At 53.7% G+C, this 18,009-nt stretch overlaps 1 protein-coding gene across 3 annotated transcripts in view; it reads left to right on the forward strand.

Moving 5' to 3' along the window:
• OTOF (otoferlin) overlaps positions 1-18,009 on the forward strand; it is a 91,605-nt gene that overhangs the window by 39,879 nt on the left and 33,717 nt on the right. For 2 of the 3 annotated variants that reach the window (XM_026520454.4, XM_026520472.4), the window contains exons 5-8: positions 87-268; positions 13,288-13,361; positions 15,117-15,243; positions 15,714-15,768. In XM_026520454.4, coding sequence (XP_026376239.3) covers positions 87-268; positions 13,288-13,361; positions 15,117-15,243; positions 15,714-15,768 — 438 coding nt within the window. Of the gene's footprint in view, positions 1-86; positions 269-6,863; positions 6,909-13,287; positions 13,362-15,116; positions 15,244-15,713; positions 15,769-18,009 lie in introns of all 3 variants that reach the window. The other variant, XM_026520462.4, reaches the window with a different exon arrangement.

Consider the following 18,009-nt stretch of genomic DNA (forward strand, 5'->3'; position numbering starts at 1 on the left):
CACTCTTGTCACCATCACAAAGCGGCGGCGTGCACGAGTTATTGCCCTCGCGTTCCCCTGCTCACCACCCACCTCTCTCCCTCCAGACTGTCCTGTGCGTGGAGGTCCGATATCAGGCCACAGATGGCATGGTGGGCTCCTGGGATGATGGGGACTTCCTGGGGGACGAGTCCTTTCATGAGGAAGAGAAGGACAGCCAGGAGACAGATGGGCTGCTCCCTGGCTCCCGCCCCAGCTCCCGGACACCAGGCGAGAAGAGCTTCCGGAGGTAACAGGCCAGGCCCCCTGGCTGCCCACCACCCCCAAAGACACTGGGAGGATGCCTGGGGCTTGGTCCCCCTCAAAGGCCCCTCTTGGCCTGACTGGGCTCAGAGTCCAGAGCTGAGTTGCTGGAGAGACATATAAGAGGCAGGAAGGTGTTTCTACAGTGCCCCGCACACCTGTCTCCCAACCCCAGGGCTCACCTGGGACTCAGGGTATCAGGGATCAGGCTGAGGGGCCAGGCTTCCTACTACCCTGAGGAAGTTCTGGGAGGATGAGCTCTAACTTGAGGGGAAGAGGCTACACCCCCCGCCTCCTAAGAGAATGGGTGAGGCAGACAGGAGGGGGCCCTAACCTCTCTGGTCCAAGACCCGGCTGTGCCAGGCCAGCCCCTGGCAGCCTGCCGTCCACTCTGGCCCAGTGGAGGCCCGAGAGAGAGAGGCCTTTTCCTGCCAGGGGGAAGCCAAAGGCCCGGTCAGAACACAGCCTCTCTTCTGTTGAGAAAAATGCATCCTGACGTCCTGGCCCCTCAGTGTCTAGGACTCACACCTGCAAATGTCCTGCCACACACAGGTGTCAGGATGCTCATTTCGAAAGCATGGTTTTTCCAAAAAAGGAAATGCAATTGTATTGTTCTCAGAAATCAGAGAGACAGACTCTAAGTTAATAAAATGTGGACCACAGAGTCCCAGTTTACTGGGACTAATGTGTAAAATGCAGGTAGGTCAGTGGTTTTAGTCTAAAGTTTTAGAGGAGATGCCCCCCCTCCCCGTGACTGCCTCCCTCCCACCTCCCGCCTTCCCTTCCCAAAAAGGTGTCTTCGGTCCCTGTTCTGAAAAAACACAGATTCTGAATCAGTGCAGTTGAATTGAGAATTGTTATATTTTTATGAGACAAATATGCTTTTCTTCTTTGTACTTGAACCACTCCCCTCCAGCCACACACACACACACACACACACACACACACACACACACACACACACTATACAAGCTTAAGACCCTGGGAGCCAGGTGGGGAGTAATGGTAACAAGGTCAAAGGAACCCTGTGTGTGGCAAGTACACAGAGCCTTCCACTCTGGGCCAGCCAGGGAGTGGGGCGGCATCGTCCAGACCAGCTGGGAGCCTGTCCTTCGTAGACTCTGGCCAGCCCGGTGGAAAGGGCGTGCAGTTTGGCCCCAGGAGACCCAGGTCTGAGTCCTGGCTCTGCCTCTTACCAGTCTTGTGACCCTTGGCCATCACATACCCTCTTCACTCTCTTTCCTAAACTGTAGAATGTGGCCCGGAGCAATGAGAACCACCCCCCGCCCTGCTGATAGGAGAGCCAGGAGGACCGTGGAGGGACAGGCTGTAACTGGGGTGCCGAGTGCTACCCCATGTCAGGGCTGATGACGAACAGGTTCTTGGCAGCTGAACAGTGCAAAGGGTCAGGAATTGGTCTGGAAATGGTGACGGAGGAGCAGGGGTCCAGTGGGGAGCCAGGGGACACACACAGGGCACCATGTGGTCGCAATCCTCTGTCCCCACATAGGAAAGAGCGTGGCTTGGCTGGGGCTGTCAGAAACTGCAGCTGGGCTCTAAGAAAGGGCACAAGATTGAAGCTCGCAAGGGCCAGCAAGTGCAGGGAAGTAATACTGGCCCCAAATCAGGAAGCTAAGTTCCATTAAGTCCTATCCTCGCTGCCACTAACTAGCAAAGTGACTTTGAGAGAGTCACCTAGCCCTCTGGGCCTGTTACAGGAATGGGTTGAACATTCTGGCTCCTCTCTAACTGTGACATCCTGAGGGACCCAGGGACACTCTCAAGCTCATGGGTAGCACCCATGTGAAACAGCTCTCTGGGAGCTCTTGACAGCAAGGGCTGCCCTCCCTGGCTCCTGTAGCTCAGGGAAGCTGAGCCAGTTCTTCTCTCAGTCCTAGGAGAGCAGGCCGGGAGGCTGACGGAAGGGACAGGAGTGCATGCAGAGAACGAAATGGGGAGCTTTGGTCCCCAGACCTATAGAGGGCTCCTCTCATCCTTCCTCAGCTGTGGCTGTGCTTTCCCACCTCTCCCTGACCTTCCCGTGGCCTGTCCCAGAGCAGGAGGAAGGGTTTTATCCGGGATTGGGAATTGGGAGAGGGTGACAGCCACGGTCAGAGCCCGTTGTCATCCAGATGCCCCTGCCCCGTGTTGGACCATTTCCCAGCTGCCGCTGGGGCTGCCGGCCCTGACACTGAGAGTACCTTGGAGACAGTGCCCTTGCCAGGCCTCACCACACAGCCAGCAGGGTGGGTGTGGGGAAGAGGTGAGAACATTCGAGGAGGACGCTTTGGTGGTTAGGAGAAGGTGGAGCTGCTTTAGAGAGTTTGGGCTTATCCTACAGCTTAATTCTGGCTGCCTCCATGGGGCCTGTGAGCTCTGGGCCAAGGAGCGTGGGTGCCGACAAGAGCCTGATAGTTGGCCTCGAGGCCCTAAGTGTCGTGTCTCACCCTGGTCACATAAGTGCCAACCAGCCAGGCCTGTCACCTCTGGAGTGTGGGAGGAAACCACCGTCTTCTGGACCAGAGAACCCTCCAGAAAGGCTTTGGCCAACAAAGGGACAGGAGGAGAGGATGTATGTGCCTAGCCTCTGAGCCCCAGGGAAGTCTTCCCCACGTCTGCCCCTTGCCCTCCATCTACTCCTGAAAAGGCCACCCCTTTGCAGATAAGGGCCCTCAGTCTATCAAGTGTCTCTCTTGTCTCTCCTCTGGCCCATCACCAGCAACAAGGAAACCTCATTGCTAGCAAACAGCAGTGTCTCACCTGGTCATCTGGAGTCATGGGGGTCTGGGGTGAGAGTCCACTCTTCTCTGTCTGCAGTGGCTCAGTAGGGTGCTTGCTGGGGTGGGGGCGGGGGTGCTGGTGGAGTGAATGGACAGGAAAGAGCCTCCGCCCCAGACTGGTAGGGGCTCTTCCATGGATGACAGAGGAGGCCACTGTGGGGAGGTCCTGGGGAGCCCACACCTCTCCCTCTAGGGTCTGAGCCCCCTGGCTGGATTCCAGCCATCTGTCCTCACCACTCCAGGGAAGGCCTCTGTAGACGCTCCCCTTACCTAAGGGCACTCACTCTCAAGGCCTTAAGTCTCTTCCTGGAAATTTCTCCCAATTGACCTCAGGAAATGTGTGCTGACCTCTCTGTCCAAGCGTGCCCCCTAACCCAACAGCAGCAGCCTGTTAACCTTTTCCTGCCACGGTTCCATCGATCTCAGGCCCTGGTCAGTCTTGTGCCCTCTGAGCCACTCTGCCTACTTCTCTAGTCTCTGTCCCAAACCAGGGGCCCCTGATTTTGGCCAGCTGTCTGTAAAACACTGTGGGAGTGTTCCCGAAGGCCCTGCAGTGCCATGGAGAGCACAGGGCTCAGATCCCAGCTCTGCTTTTTGGAGCCACACTTTCGCACCTGTAAGAGGGCCAACCCTGATGCCCCTGAGGTGCGTTAGGGTCACGTGAGACGCTACATGTGGGCCGCCCACCGTGGCAGCTGGCGTGTGGTTGGCGCTCAGCCAATGCCTAATTCCGTCCTCCTTCCTTTCCAGAGACTCCGTGTCACCCACCCAGCTTCCACCCTGAGCACGATCAGACCTTTGGGCCCAGGCCCTGTTATTAAGCTCCCCTCAGCTCCAGCCACCCCACCCTGGACCAAGGGCTCCGCCAACGGTGCTGCCAACAGCCGGAGCTTCACAGCAGCCCGGGGCCCAGGGCGGGGTCTCACTTGCTCACAGGGGTCCCCTCACCTCCCACAGCTATCAGCATTGCAGAGAAGGACTGAATTACCAACCCCGTGGGCACTTTGCTCTCAGGGGCACAAAATCAGCGTTCTGGGCCTTGCATGTCAGGATACACCTGCCCTAGTCTCTGAAGGGAGAGGAGACCTTGGCCCTGAACACGTATGCACACACTCACACGTGCCGGGGTGTTTGCACACACTCACATGCATATATGTTCTCTCTGTGTGATGCCGGGGTGCTGTGCTCACCCCTGGGTTCTGGGCTCTGTGGCGGCGGCGGCTCTAGGAGCCACATCCAGAAGGACAGAAAGGAGCCCCAGCTTTAATCTTGCAGCTTCTCTTGGGGCTTTCCTGCAGATTCCCTCTATTCTGTGACTCTCTCTTCTCATCTTCTCCACCTGTCTGGCCCTCCTGCCCTCCATGGCCCTACCTACTTCTGCCCAGCGTCCCTGCCTGAGAACGTAGAGGTTCCTGTTGGGCTCCTCCCTGCTGGGTCTCATCTTGGGAGAGCAAGGGGGGACCACTTTTCTTGTTCTCCCTATGGATCATTCCTCCACCCCAGCAGAGGTCCATGGAAGCTAGTGATCCCCCACTCCTGTACCTGGGGTCAAAGGGCAGCAGGGTATCCCCATGGTGTGTGTCCTGGGGTGTGCATGGGGTCAGTACAACCAGCCTCGCCCCCAGAGTGTTGCTTCAACAGTCGCCATGACCTCTTCCCTGCCTCCCTTCACCAGGCTGAGCTCCAGAGATGCGGGAGCTCTTACATAGCGTAGAGGAGCCAGGGTCAAGGCCATGCTGGGATAAGGGGTGAAGTGGTGCTCAGGAGATTCTTCTCCAGTCCAGCCACTCCACCTGAGGTTGGGTTCCCCTCCATCCCAGGGCCGAGTGTTCGAGTGAGGCCTGGCACCGTGAAGCACTTGGGTCCCAGCAAAACCTAGAGTTCCCCGCAAGCTGCCATATTGAATCTCCCACCCCGTGGCTGCTCTCAGTGGCACACCCAGAGCAATGGGGACAGGGGTGTGAAACCAAGGCTCAGAGAGAGAAGATGCTGGCTGAGACACAGAATTTACCCAGTTGGGGTGGGACACTAAAAACACAATGTGGACTGTAGGAGGGAAGTCAGACGTGTCCCGGGTTCACTGAGAGGGCCCCTTGCAACAAGGCCAGAGGCCAGTTCACATCCCACCCCTACCGCTCCTGGCTGAGTGACTGAGGGCAAGCTGAGCACAGAACCTTGAAGCTTTATTATTAATGTTAGTTGAAGTCCTAATAGGGGTTGTAGTATTATCTTTTCATAGAAGGACAGTCCATTTTCCTTCTCCATTTCCACACTCGGACTGTGGGCCTGTGTGCAGCCCCTCTGTAGGCCCAGAGGCCTGGAGCATGTGAGGAGGAGGCGTGGCAGGCATGGGCCAGGCAGTGTGTGCTGGGCCCTGGGCACGGGTGCATGATATGCCTTGGCCTCTGCTCTGTGCCTGAGTGGATCCCCCACTGGGCCAGCCGGCCTCTCTGAGATTACAGGGCAAACCCAGAGGGAAGGAGAAGAAGCATCACATTTTGTTGTTCAGGTATATAAATTCCATCTTCCTGTTCCATCCTTGGCCAATCCTAGATGATACAGTTCCCCTTGTGGTTCCTCTATTGCAATGCTTTTTAGACTTTTCAGGGTTAAAGAGGTCTTTTAAAAATAGTAAACAAACTTCCCGCAAAACTTGGGCCCATAATTCAGAGAAAGGCAGTCCTATTTGGATTAGTGTGAGGGTGGGGCTGGTAAATCTGCCATTCAGCCCTCCTTGTCAAAAGCTCATTGAAGCTCCTGTTCCATTGGAACAGGCCCCATGCAGTTTTCACATGTGTCCCAGTGGGGGCCCACAGCCCACGCTGGACCTGCCTGCCCCCAAGACCAGCCAGGCCTGGGGCCAGCACTGGGCTGCTGAGATCATCTCCCTTTCTCTGCAGCGAACTGTTCTCTGATCAGTGGTCTCAGCTGATTTTGACAGCCAGTGACCTGGCTGATGTTGACTACTTTGAAAAGAATTATAGACCGAGCAGCTTGTCTAATGGAAAGGGTCACTGGCCAAAGCTGGACTTCAGCCATGATCTGGCTAGGCCTTTGGTTTCTGAGCTGTCAGCGCTCAGAAGTCTTGTCTACCTGGGCAAGGCCTGGGCCAGTGCAGAACAAGGAGAGGAAAAAAATCACTAATTGTTGTCTGCTTTCTTTTCTTCATCCTCATTGCCACAGCATCAGGGAAGCATTGAGAGAACATTCCAGAAGGGTTTTTTGAAAGCCTCCCTAAACAGGGAGAAGAGCACCATTCTTACCCTGCTCAGGGCCCCAGAGTGGTAGTTCTCTTGCTGCCACGTGCCCAGAATCTCCCCAGCCCACCTTTCCTCTTGGAGGCCCTCAGAGCCTGGGAGCTGGCCACTCCATTGGAGGAGATCAGGGAGAAGGTGGGGAGATGCAGGGTGGCCCAGGCCTGGAGGGTGCCCAGGCTCATCTTACCTTGCTTTCCTTGAGGCATCTGAGACCCACACTAGAAAGCACAAACCCTTGCCTGGGAATGGAAGAGAGCAGCTGATACCCTGAGGCCTCCTCCCTCATCAAGGCTCCAGATGCTCCTGGACTTAGGGTTGGGAGAATGGCCACCAACCCCACTCCTGTGACTAGGGCAGAGCCTGGGACCACCCAATCCTTGCCCAGCAAGGTTGAAGTAAGAAGCTATGGAGTGAGGGGTCCCTGGAACAAGGATGCCCTTGGGGAGTGGGGGGTCAGAGGGCCAGGGGCTAAGTCTGCAAGTGTCTCTGGTCCACACCCTCTTACTCACATCTTCTTGTCTCCTCATTTCTTCCCCCTACTCAGCAAAGGCAGAGAGAAGACCAAGGGAGGCAGAGATGGCGAGCACAAGTAGGTGTCCCAGGCCAGGGCGGACCCCATGGGGCCCAAAGGCTCCTCACCACAGGGTGCCGATGTCGGGGTGGCCCATCTCCAAGGGCTTAGGTGTGGGCTGCCCTGGTGGAGCCAGCACCGGGGGATGGCAGGGCAAGGGAAGTCTGTCCATCTGGCCATGGTGGGTGAGGGTCGGGGTGGGGGTGGGCAGGTGTCTGGGCCTGCTGATTTCCACTCCCTCTTGTCTCCTTTCAGTGTCTTGACTCTTCCTCCACTTCCCTGTTCCGCTGTGCACCCATGGACCAGACCCTTAGGCTTCCCTATGAGGGAGGGTGTGACTGAAGGCATAGGAGTGGGGAGGCCCAAGAAGCCAATGGCTGCCTCCCCCCTAAGAGTCAAGGCAGGGCTGGGCAGGTGGACATGCAGGCCTGGAGGCCCAGGAGGACAGACTCTGGGCCCGGAGTGGCCACAGGGGTGGCTGGAACATGAAGCCAAGGGGAGATGAACAGATGAGTACCCTCTGGTTGTCCTCACCATCTCCGTCCCCCGAACGGCTTCCTACGGGAGGGAGAGATCAGGGGCTGTCTGGGAGAGCAGAGAGGTAGGGAAGCCAGATGAAAGGGGCCACAGGGGCTTGGAAAGGCTCAAGGCTCAGGGCTGATGAGTAGGTCTCACAGAGTCCTCCAGAAGCACATGCCATCCCAGGGACTCTCTAGCATCCGGGGGAATTCACAGGAGCAGTAGTAGTCAGGGCTGACCAGCTGAAGGGGGCCTCTGGGCCACAACCCTTTCTTAGAGATGACAAATCTGAGTCCCAGAGAGGGGCAGTAACTTGCCCCAGAATAGGAGAAGAGCTAGGACGACAACAGAGGGAATTTAGCTTCTGACCCAGAGTTTACAACAGACCTGGGGAGTTGAGAACACTTGACTATACTCTAAATTTAATTTAATTCTCCAAACACACTGATGCAAGCTGAAAAGCCAAGCATGTGGTCTTTATTTTCCAGATAGGGAAACCGAGCTTCAGAGATGTTAAGAGATTTGCCCCAGACTGTGGTGCCAATAAGCTAAAACCTAGGTGACATGAGGACATCATGGGGACGCCAGGATTGTGCCTATAGGGATCTGGGGTGGTCAGCATGGGTGTGGGCTGCGATCTCCACTTGCGTTGGGATCCCGGGGGACTCATCGTCGTCCAGTGCTTCAGCAAGAGCTTATTGAGTCCCAACTCGCACTTGTTACACACGAGCAAGAGCCAGGCGATGGCACTGCGTGGGGAAAGTCCAGACTGAGGAGTGTGTCAGGCTCTGAGCAAGGGAAGGAGCCACAGGCAGAGCTCATGCTAGGCTTGAATCCGGGCAGAGAGCTGAATCCGGGGGTGTGAGAGATGATGCGGTGCCGAGCTGGGAGTCGCTCATAAGGAGAGGTTTCGAGGGGTCAGGCCCGCATGGACGCTTAGACGTGAAAGGCCTACAGAGGAGGTGTGAGCAACCTGTCCCTCCCCCAGGCTCTGTCTGCAAGTGGCGATGCTCTAGGGCCCTTCCTGGTTCCAGCTCCCAGTGTGTCCCAAGCCAGACCCCCAGCGACGCAGACTGGTCGTAGCTGAGGCGCCCCACGGGGCAGCCACATGGTAGCCCCGCAGAAAATGCTGGTTCCCTAGTGCTACCTCATCCGAATCTCTTGTCATCTCCAGTCAGCACGTGGGATAAAGTCAACTGGCATTTTTTATGTTTATTTTAATGTGTAGGGCAGGAGGAGGATTGAAAGGGGAGGGAAATGAGATTGCTAAAAAGAGATTATAAACAAGTTGAAACTCTTTTTCACCTGGGAAAGTTTTAAAATCAGTTTTAAATCTCTGAAAGGTTATCGTGTGGCAAAGCTGGCTGGTTTGGAGCTCCCCTGAGGAGAAATCAGTGGAGATATGTGCGGGTTGCAGTAGGAAAAACGAAGGATTCTGCCATGAAGGGGCTCGTGCTCCCCGTGAGTCAGTGAGATGCGGGGAGAGGTTCGCGTGGGGAGGTGGGAAACCTGCTGCCCTGATGCTGTTTGCCGGAGTCTTGCAAGGGCTCGGCCAGCAGCGAGAGCTGAGGAGCCTGCTCCCTGGCGAACTGTGCGCCTCAGTACGCAAGGGCCTCCCGAGCCTCCTGCTTCCCCCAGGGCCCACGGGCAAACAGGCCAGTTCGGGGACACGTTCTTGTATGAAGGGTCGACCTGTCCTGCCCAGATGTGGGAAGCTCTTTGAAACTAACTGAAATTCAACACACTGAAAAACAACCCTACAGCCTGCAATTATGAAATTAGCTGTACTTGGGGCAGGGGCACTGAAAGAAATAAACCCACCAAAGGGGCACTTGGAGCACATGCCCCCAAGTTGGGAAAATGTGGCTGTTTCAACAATGCGGAGAGCCAGAGACCTGTTTCTCTCGGGCAGGAGTCCCTCCTAATTACCTGAGGCCTGAGCTGGTGAGCCTGGATTGTGAGGATTGAAGGCCATCTCAGGGCAGAGCCGTGGGCAGCCAGGTCTGGAGTCCGTGCTCAACACAGCACTCCCTCCAGAAGAATACAGAGACCTGAATTCGTGTAATGCCCAGCTCACTGCATTTATTTTGGCCAATGTTCCCAAGTCATTCTGAATACCAAACTCTCCCCTGGGGCCCTAAGTGCGTCCCCCAGCCACAACGTCCTTCTAGATCTGAGCCGTGGAACCAGCAAAGAAATCTTCAGGTCCAGAAATGAAAAAAGGAGTTTACAAAAGAGTGAACTAATGTTAAATCTTTTCTCTAGAGGGTGAGAGTGGTCTGCATTGTTACATGCATATCATTCTGCCTGCAGTGAATCCAGCAACGGGGAAGCCCAAATGTGGCCCTAAATCCTCAGAGGGCCCACAGAGGCCCACCTGCCCTGGCTCCTGCTTCTGTTTTCCAGCGGCCAAGAAGGAGGAGCCACTTGGTTGCAAAGTATTTTTTCACTGAGTTGATGACTGGCTTGTTTTCTTTGTCTCTTTCTCATCGCATGGAATCTCATCGCATGGAATCGAAGGACTCAGACCAAATGCAGCATTTTATTTAAAAACAAAAACAACAGCTCAGTACACCAGCGCACAGTCACCTAGTCAACAAATTCCACATTTTGGAAATCTAAGTCTCTAAGACCAGTGGATCATCTTCAGCAATCCCTGTCTAAATTAACATTCATTCCAGAAATCACCTTTACCCTTTGCCAGGAGGAGCAGGCACGCTGTTTTCGGGAAGCAGTGAAGCAAGAGGCAGAAAAGGCTGCTTCTAGAGTGAACTTCTGATGTGTCGTCAATCAGAAAACCCTGAAGGGTGGTGTGAGCCAGTGACATCAGGCTGGACCGCACGCTGTCCAGATGACCTGAAGAGCAAGTCTGGGAGCCCATCGTAAGAATTCCGGAAATTACATTCACCCTACACATTCTGCATTTTTCATTAAGGGATAAATCATCATTTTGAGATATTTCCAGGCATAGAGGAGTACCACCGGTGAACCCGTCCACCTGAGATGCTTAAAATTATGCAGGGCCTAGGAAAAGCATTTTCTCCTTTGGGTGGCTTCAGGGTACAGTGGAGAAAAGTAGGAGAGTATAGGTTTTTGGGTTTTTTTAAGTCTCAATCTTTGCTTCCAAATATGTTTATTTTAAGGAAGAAAGTGACTTTCAAGCTCAAGGGTCATAACTGCCCAAGGGAGGCCCCAAGCCTTTTTCCACTTTGGTGGGTCCTTGGGACCAGCATCAGAAAGCCACAATTCCCTGCTACTTGAACCCCCTCCAGGCCTCAGGCAGCAGATACAGACCCTGTCCCAGGATGCCAAGCAGCTGGCTTCTCCAGGCAGAGCCTGCTTCGGACCCAACACAGTGCTTTGACCTACCATCTCAGAGCACTTTCCCAGGAGCTTTAGGGCAAGGGGAACAGGATGGGGGAGGAGGGAGGGCAGCCCAGAGGGGTGAAGGGTAAGGAGCAGGCTGCGTGTGATGGCATCGTGCAGGTCACACACAGCATAAGGCTGGGGACTCTAAGGATGGCACGGCCCAGAAATGGCCAAGAAGTGATTGTACAGTCAAGCATAGGGCCGTCCAGGAGACTCCTGGATAATCCAGGAGAGCGGCAGTCAGAGCAGGAAGGCTGGATAGAATGGAATCCCAAACACTGAGACAGGAAGTAGAGTGAGGGCCCACACTAGGCAGGCAACCTGTTGCAGGGGCCAGAGGGTGCTCCGACCAGTTCCCCCACCCTTAAGGCCACCAGGCAGGGAGCAATCCCACGGGGGCTCAGTGTGAGCCAGGCAGGATGGTCCTTTCTCACGGCCACTCAGTTGTTCCTGATGAGGTCATTGACCTGCTCAATGTTTTGTCACCAGCCATTAACCTTCATGGCAGTCTCTTCCCAAAATGCATTGAGGCTGAGATAATTTGTGAACGAGCCCCTTCTCTGTAAGTAAACCAAGGCGTCTGTGGGACTCGTCACAGACGGCATCCTGATCTGCAGCTTGTGCTGGCCCATGGTCCACACCCACACCTATAAGTACAGGGCCTGGTGATTGTTCACCAAAGTTCCAAATGGTCAGGATGGGATGTCCACTGACAGAGAAGTGCAACCCCATCGCACTGAGGGGTGGGAGTTGACGGCCTAGCAGGCGGGGGCTCTGCTGTGCTTCAACTCCAGTGCTCTGAGCCTCTGAGTCCTTCCTTGGGTTGAATGAGGAAAAGCATTGTGTCCCTCCCAGGATTGCTATGAAGATGAAATGAGCAAACATCTGGAAAAGCCTTTGGCCCATAGTAGGTGCTCAAGAAAAATTGGATAATCTCTTGTTGGCACATAGGTATAAACCTTCCCTTATTAGAAGGGGAGAAGCTTCCTTTCACTCTCCTCTGTTGCGATGTTCCAGACAACATGATGCTGGCTAGTGCAGACACATCAGTGTTACCCCAGCTTTCCTTTACTCACCTCATGGCTTTTTAGGAAACCACGGATACACTGGTGTTTTCTAAGCTGTGAGCTGGTGCACACGGAGGGATTCTTGGTTGCTCTCTCACTGGATTGCAGACTCACAGCCCTCCATGTCTTGCCTGGGTGTAAAGAAAGCAAAGAAGAGAAAAGAAAGGCCTGGGGTTAGGGTAGGGCCAGATTTGAGGGAATGAGATTGGCCCCCAACCTGGAGTAGAGGGGCTTGAGGTTTATGGCCATCCCTACGAGGACAGAAAGGTTTTGCCCAACCGCACATTACCCGGTATAAAGAGCAGGGAGTCTTGGGAACCATAGCCAAGGCTCTGCAGGGAGATGTGTGACCCAAAGGTGGGTGGGCTCTGCTGCAGGCGAGCTCAGAGCTGCAGCCTCCATCTCGCCCCCCCGGGCCTACACGATGACAGGGCTACGCCCAGGAGGAGGAGAATGGGAAGAGGAGGGAGTCAGGTATCCAGCTCGTGCAATATTGATGGGGTAATGGAATATTGCACTTTACCCCCTACTGATCCAACTCCGGGTCCCTCCTGGCACCAGGGACCTCAGGCTCGGCTGCAGGGACATCACTGAAGGGACACTGACGGCCCTTGCCCCCTTCCCTCAGCCCCCCTGACTGCAAGGCCCTTCGCCTGGGGGCACAAGGCCACTCCAAGCCAGAGAAAGAGGTAGGAACTATGGAGTCTGCCATACGTTCCTGGGGGTTGGTTGAAAGGGGGGACTCCACAGTGAGCGGGGACAAGTAGAAGGGGTGGAAGCCAGCACCAAAGACAGATGGGAAAGGGCCCATCTCCTCCTTTTCACTGGGGACCAAGGGGAATCCCAGGGCATGGAAAGGTTGGAAAAGACAAGGTAGGCTTTGAGCACCAGCGCCATCTGAGAACCCAGCCGCTTGTTTCAGCCACATCTCCCACCTCCTCCTTGGCCTCTGCCCCTCTGATCCTATTCCTGTCCGTCTGTCCTGATGCTTGGTCTCGGGTCATCTGGCTTTCCTTCCAACCAGCTGAGGTGGGGTACACGGACAGGGAGGATAAGCTCAGAGGCATGGTGGAGCTCAGAGCTCTAAGACGGACTGAGGGAGCGGAGATCAGCCCAGGCCCCGGGAGGGCTCCAGTTATAAAAACTGTTCTTTCCAGCCAAAGGTCACCTTCTCTGATCGCTGGGCCCTGGCCTGTTCCTCAGTGGCGTGAAGGCACCGGGAAGGAGCAAGTGGTGGGGTCTCCTCTGCTCTAATTCCCCCTCCTGGCTCCCGCTTTAGAAAGTCTGGCCCCCACGATATCTCGGGACCAGCACCGGAGAGGCTGGAGTATGAAACTCCTTTCTCTTACGTGTTCTTTCTCGGGTTTTGCTCTCCTGTGTTTGTGTTGTCTTCCTCCTGGCGTCCATCTCCCTCCACCTCGTTCCGGCGGCCCGCCTCACAGAGCCGGGAGAAGTGTGTTCTCGGCCATGAAGCTCGGCAAGAACCGGCCCCACAAGGAGGAACCCCAAAGACAAGGTACGGACAAGCCCGGGGCCATCTCTCAGCACCTGGCAGAGACCAAACCCCCCGCCCCTCGCTCCGCGGCCAGCGCCCCAACAAGGCTCTCCTGTGATTGGCCAGCGAGGCTACCTGGGCGGGCCCTAGCCTCCCATTGGCTGCCGGCAAGCCGAGTCCTGAAGGTGGTCTTCAGGAAGGGGGCGCTCCTAGCACCAAGGGTGGGAAGGGCATCTCCTCTGGTCTAGAACTGAGCAGAGCCCTCTGTCAGGTGGGCCTGTTCATGAAAGGCTTCTCTTGCCCTCTCTGTTCCTCCCTCCCTTTTTTTTCCCTGCGCACAGAAGCCTGAAGATTGTTCATTAGAGAAGGGAATAACAAAAAAACGAAAGTGGTTTGGCCAGGGGGAAAATCAGCCTCCAGAAAATCCTTACTCAGTGGCAGGACCCTCTGCCCTGCCTTTCCCCAGGCCTTCTCACCAGGCTGCAGGGAAGGCCCCGCCCCGGGGAAGAGAGGCAGGGTGGGGCCTGAGAGTCCAGAGTGGCCTGTGGCCCTGGTTCCCCGGAAAGCAGCAGCCTGGGGAGAGGGCAAGACAGCTGTTCTCAAGGAGGCAGGGAGGCCAGGAAGAAGACAGGGGAGAACGGGATTGGGTAAGGGAGCAGTATGTAGCTTTCTGACCCAGCCCGTTGATCACACATCCTCCTTCGGAGCTCCTGTCTTCCTTCCTCAGATCCCCTGTGTGGCCCACTGGCCCCAGCCTCTCTCCCTCTTGCCCCCGTGCCAGTTCTAGCTGTGCCCTTCTCCTTAGATTGGAGAGGATACAGCTGCTGGCCGAGGCCCAAACCCACCGTGCTTCGGTGCTTTCTCGGGACAGGTGATTCTTCGTCTCGTTGGACTCATACATCAGTGCCGAGTTAGGTTCCGGATTCATCATCAGCTCTTGTACATGGATAAGCTACTTCCTAAGCCTCAGTTTCCCAATCCGAGACATGAGAATAGTGCCTATCTGGACAGGACACGGATATGAGAAGTGGAGATAGATGCAGGACGTGCCTGGCTTTGTGCCTGACACATAGGCGCCTCTCAGTAAATGGTAGAGTAGCTATTGTTCGAAAAGTACGTAAGTATGGATTCTTCATTCCCTACCTTCTTCCACAAGAGGTATTCAGTGCTTATACAAGTCATATACAATAAAAGAGTTACATTCGAGTAAAATAAAAAAGCAAGACTAGGGGTGCCTGGCTGGCTCAGTCAGTAGAACACGCATGTGGCACTTGATCTTGGGGTCGTGAGTTTGAGCCCCACCTTGGGGGTACCAATTGCTTAAATAAATAAACTTAAAAAAGCCTTTAAAGGGGCGCCTGGGTGGCGTAGTCAGTTGAGCATCCAACTCTTGGTGTCAGCTCAGGTTATGATCTCAGGGTCCTGGGATCAAGCCCCATGTTGGGCTCCGCACTCCGTGGAGTCTGCTTGAGATTCTCTCTCTCTCTCTCTCTCTGCACCTTCACTCTCTCTCTAAAATAAATATATATATATATATTTTTTAAATCTTTTAAAAAATTATAATTAAAAAAACAAGACTAGATACAATATCAATTAAAATCACAGATCAAGCTGAGGTAGGAAACACTGCAGATATACGGGCCGTAACATTCTAATCAGATGCTACCAAGTATGCCCAAAAATTGGCTGTTAGCTTCCTGGATGCCAAAGCAAAAGGGGAAGGACAGTCTCTAGCGCACCATCCAGTCCACCTAACTGGCCTTTCTTCTTCGGCAGATGAACCGGCTGTGCTGGAGATGGAGGACCTTGGCCGCTTGGCCATTCGGCTGGGGGATGGGCTGGACCCCGACTCCGTATCTCTAGCCTCTGTCACAGCTCTCACCACCAACGTCTCCAACAAGCGGTGAGTGTGCGGGAGTCTCGCACCCCAAACTGCCTCTGCCCCATCGGGCAGGACCTGCTGTGTGTGGAATTGGGGTGGGGAAGAATGAGGGCTCCTGGCCAGCTTCTTCCTAACCCTACCCCTTTCTTCTTTTCCTGGATGTCTCTCACACCCTGGTCCCTACAAAGGCAGGAGCCTGTGTCCAGGTCACTGAACAGCTCCAGGCCAAGGGAAATCACAGAGCTGCCCAGCCCACATCTGAACCTGTTGACCTCGTAGCTATCTCTCTGTCGTTTGTGCCATTAGCTAGGCCTCTCTATTGCGGCCTCTGAGAACAATTAATCCCCATTCTGTTTGATAGTCCTGGAGTGTTTGAAGACCATGATTCTGTCCTTCTGCCCTCTGCCAGGGTCCAACCACTGCCAGTGCCTGCCTCCCCCCCTGCAAGCAGTCCCCTTACACCAGGCCTGACTGTACATTCTCCTTCTCAGGTCCAAGCCAGACATTAAGATGGAGCCATGTGCCGGGCGCCCCATGGATTTCCAGGTAGGTGGGGCAACTCGAGGCTGCATACCTTGCAGACTCTACTCGAGTAGGGAGTTCTGGCCAAATGTGCATTATAGACTCTGGTTGCATGGATCTGAGGGTCATAGAGCTGAATATAAGTTCCTAAAGTAAGCTTGTTTCTGAGAGGCACTTGTAAAAGTGTCATAACTAAAGAGGTAAAAGCCTACAGAGGAACTTGAGAACTCTGCTTTTGCTGGTCAAAGCCCTCCCAGGGTTTAATTCGTGTCCAGCACTGGACTTCATAAAGTTAGAGGGACCTGGAAAAGCTGTAAAAAGACCAAGAATCAGCAATATCTATATAAAAATAATAAATATACAGTTGTATTATTATATACAATATATATATAATATATATAAATACAATTAAAGTAAGAACCTCTGAAGAAAGATTTTTTTGGTGTGCTTTTTTAAATTATTGTTTTTTAATGCCAGAAGTAATGTCAATCCTGGTTAGCCATAGGTGTGAGAACGTGGGTGGGTTTTTTCTTTCTTTTTCTTCTCTGTGTTTTCTGAAATTAACACTTAATTTTTCTGTTTCTGTGTTTCTGAAACTGGAGACAGAGTGGCTGAGATAGGGAAAAATTTGAAGCCATACTTAATGTGGCCACAGCGCAGGCAGGATGGGTCATGAGCATGGCTGGTAGCTGCTGAGAGGGGGTCACACAGGACGACTGAATCCCAGCGCAGCCCTCCAAGCCTAGGGTGCCTGGTCCTGAGCTTTGTAGGCCCACATCCCCAATTTTGTCCTTCTGGCAGAGTTGATCGGAGCCTGAGAGACTGAGTTACACTAACACAACCCACAATAGACTAATGCACAAGCCAGAAGCACCTAGTACTTATTTATAAACTGGAAGCAAGAGGGCCCATGGACCACCCATTGCTCTAGGCCTTCCCTTAGGGTCTGACAGGACCCAGCTTTAGGCAAGACCCAGCTTTAGGTTAGAAGACTGTGGGCATTCCTAGGACTGAGTATGCTCACTGGTCAGAGGAAACAGAGCCTTCAGGAGACTGAATCTGGCTGCCACTGTGTCAGAACCAGAGCCCAGAATCAGAGTGAGCCTCCTCTCCCAGGTTAGAGCTGTGTCTTTTTTTTTTTTTTAAGATTTTATTTATTTATTAGAGAGAGAGAGTGCACACGAGAGTAGGGGGAGGGACAGAGGGAGAAGCAGGCTCCCCATTGAGCAGGGAGCCCAGTGCAGGATGTGATCCAACAACCCTGGAATCATGATCAGAGCCGAAGGCAGACACTTAACCCACTGAGCCACCCAGCCGCCCCTAGAGCTGTATCTTTGATCCTCATTTCTCAGACCCCATGCGCACCACCCCATCATTAAGGACAGCCCCACCTCACCTCCCTCAGGTCATGGTATAAAGGACTAAGAGGCACCTTTCTTTGTATCAGTACATCTGATCGTGTTTTCTCAAGGACATTCCATGTCTCCCTTAATCCTTGCTTCAGTTTGTTTTCATCCAGTTGGCGACTATCTTTCCTGGTGCTTGAAAATTAGTCCCAGGTGGTGGTTTTAGATAGTCTCAAGCTGTTGGGCTCCTGCGGGGTTTGGGAATGTCACTCCCTCACATCTCTGCCACAACCCAAACAATATCTGAAGACCTCTGAAGGCTTTTGCAGGGGACTGGGCTCAGGGCTTTGCTCCTCTGTTCTCTGAGAATAGGAAAATTCCAAAGAACAAAGACCTGTTTGTCTGTGTTTTCAGATACTCTTCCTGCTGCAGTTGTCACCAGCCTGCCACATAAGGGCACATAGAAAATGGAGTCATTGTTGATCTTTTAACATAACTTATTTTCTTGAAGGCTTACTCTGAGCCCGGCACTAGACTGAGAGCTGTGTGTATGTTTTCCATTTAAGTTAACGTAATTCTTACAACCACCCAAATATAGGTGTTACTGCATTTCATAGGTGAGAAACTGAGGCAAAGGAGGGTAAGGAGCTTACTCCAGGTCACAGAGTTATTCAAAGGTAGAGCCAGGGTTCAAATCCAAGAGTGTCCAACCGAAGCAGTCAGAGTGACTAATTTCTCTCTAATTGAGCCTTTTGGACATTCACCCCCCTCTGGTCCTCGCTCATCTTTAGCTTACTACCTACTGTTTTTTCTTCAAAGCTCTTTCCAACTGCTTCCTAATAGAGACTTTTATTAAGGGGACCACACTTTCTCCCTCCAAAGACTTTACAGACATTCGGAATTGAACAGAACGGTTGTT

The sequence above is a fragment of the Ursus arctos genome, unplaced genomic scaffold (assembly GCF_023065955.2).
Source record: "Ursus arctos isolate Adak ecotype North America unplaced genomic scaffold, UrsArc2.0 scaffold_8, whole genome shotgun sequence".
In the NCBI taxonomy this organism is placed as follows: domain Eukaryota; kingdom Metazoa; phylum Chordata; class Mammalia; order Carnivora; family Ursidae; genus Ursus; species Ursus arctos.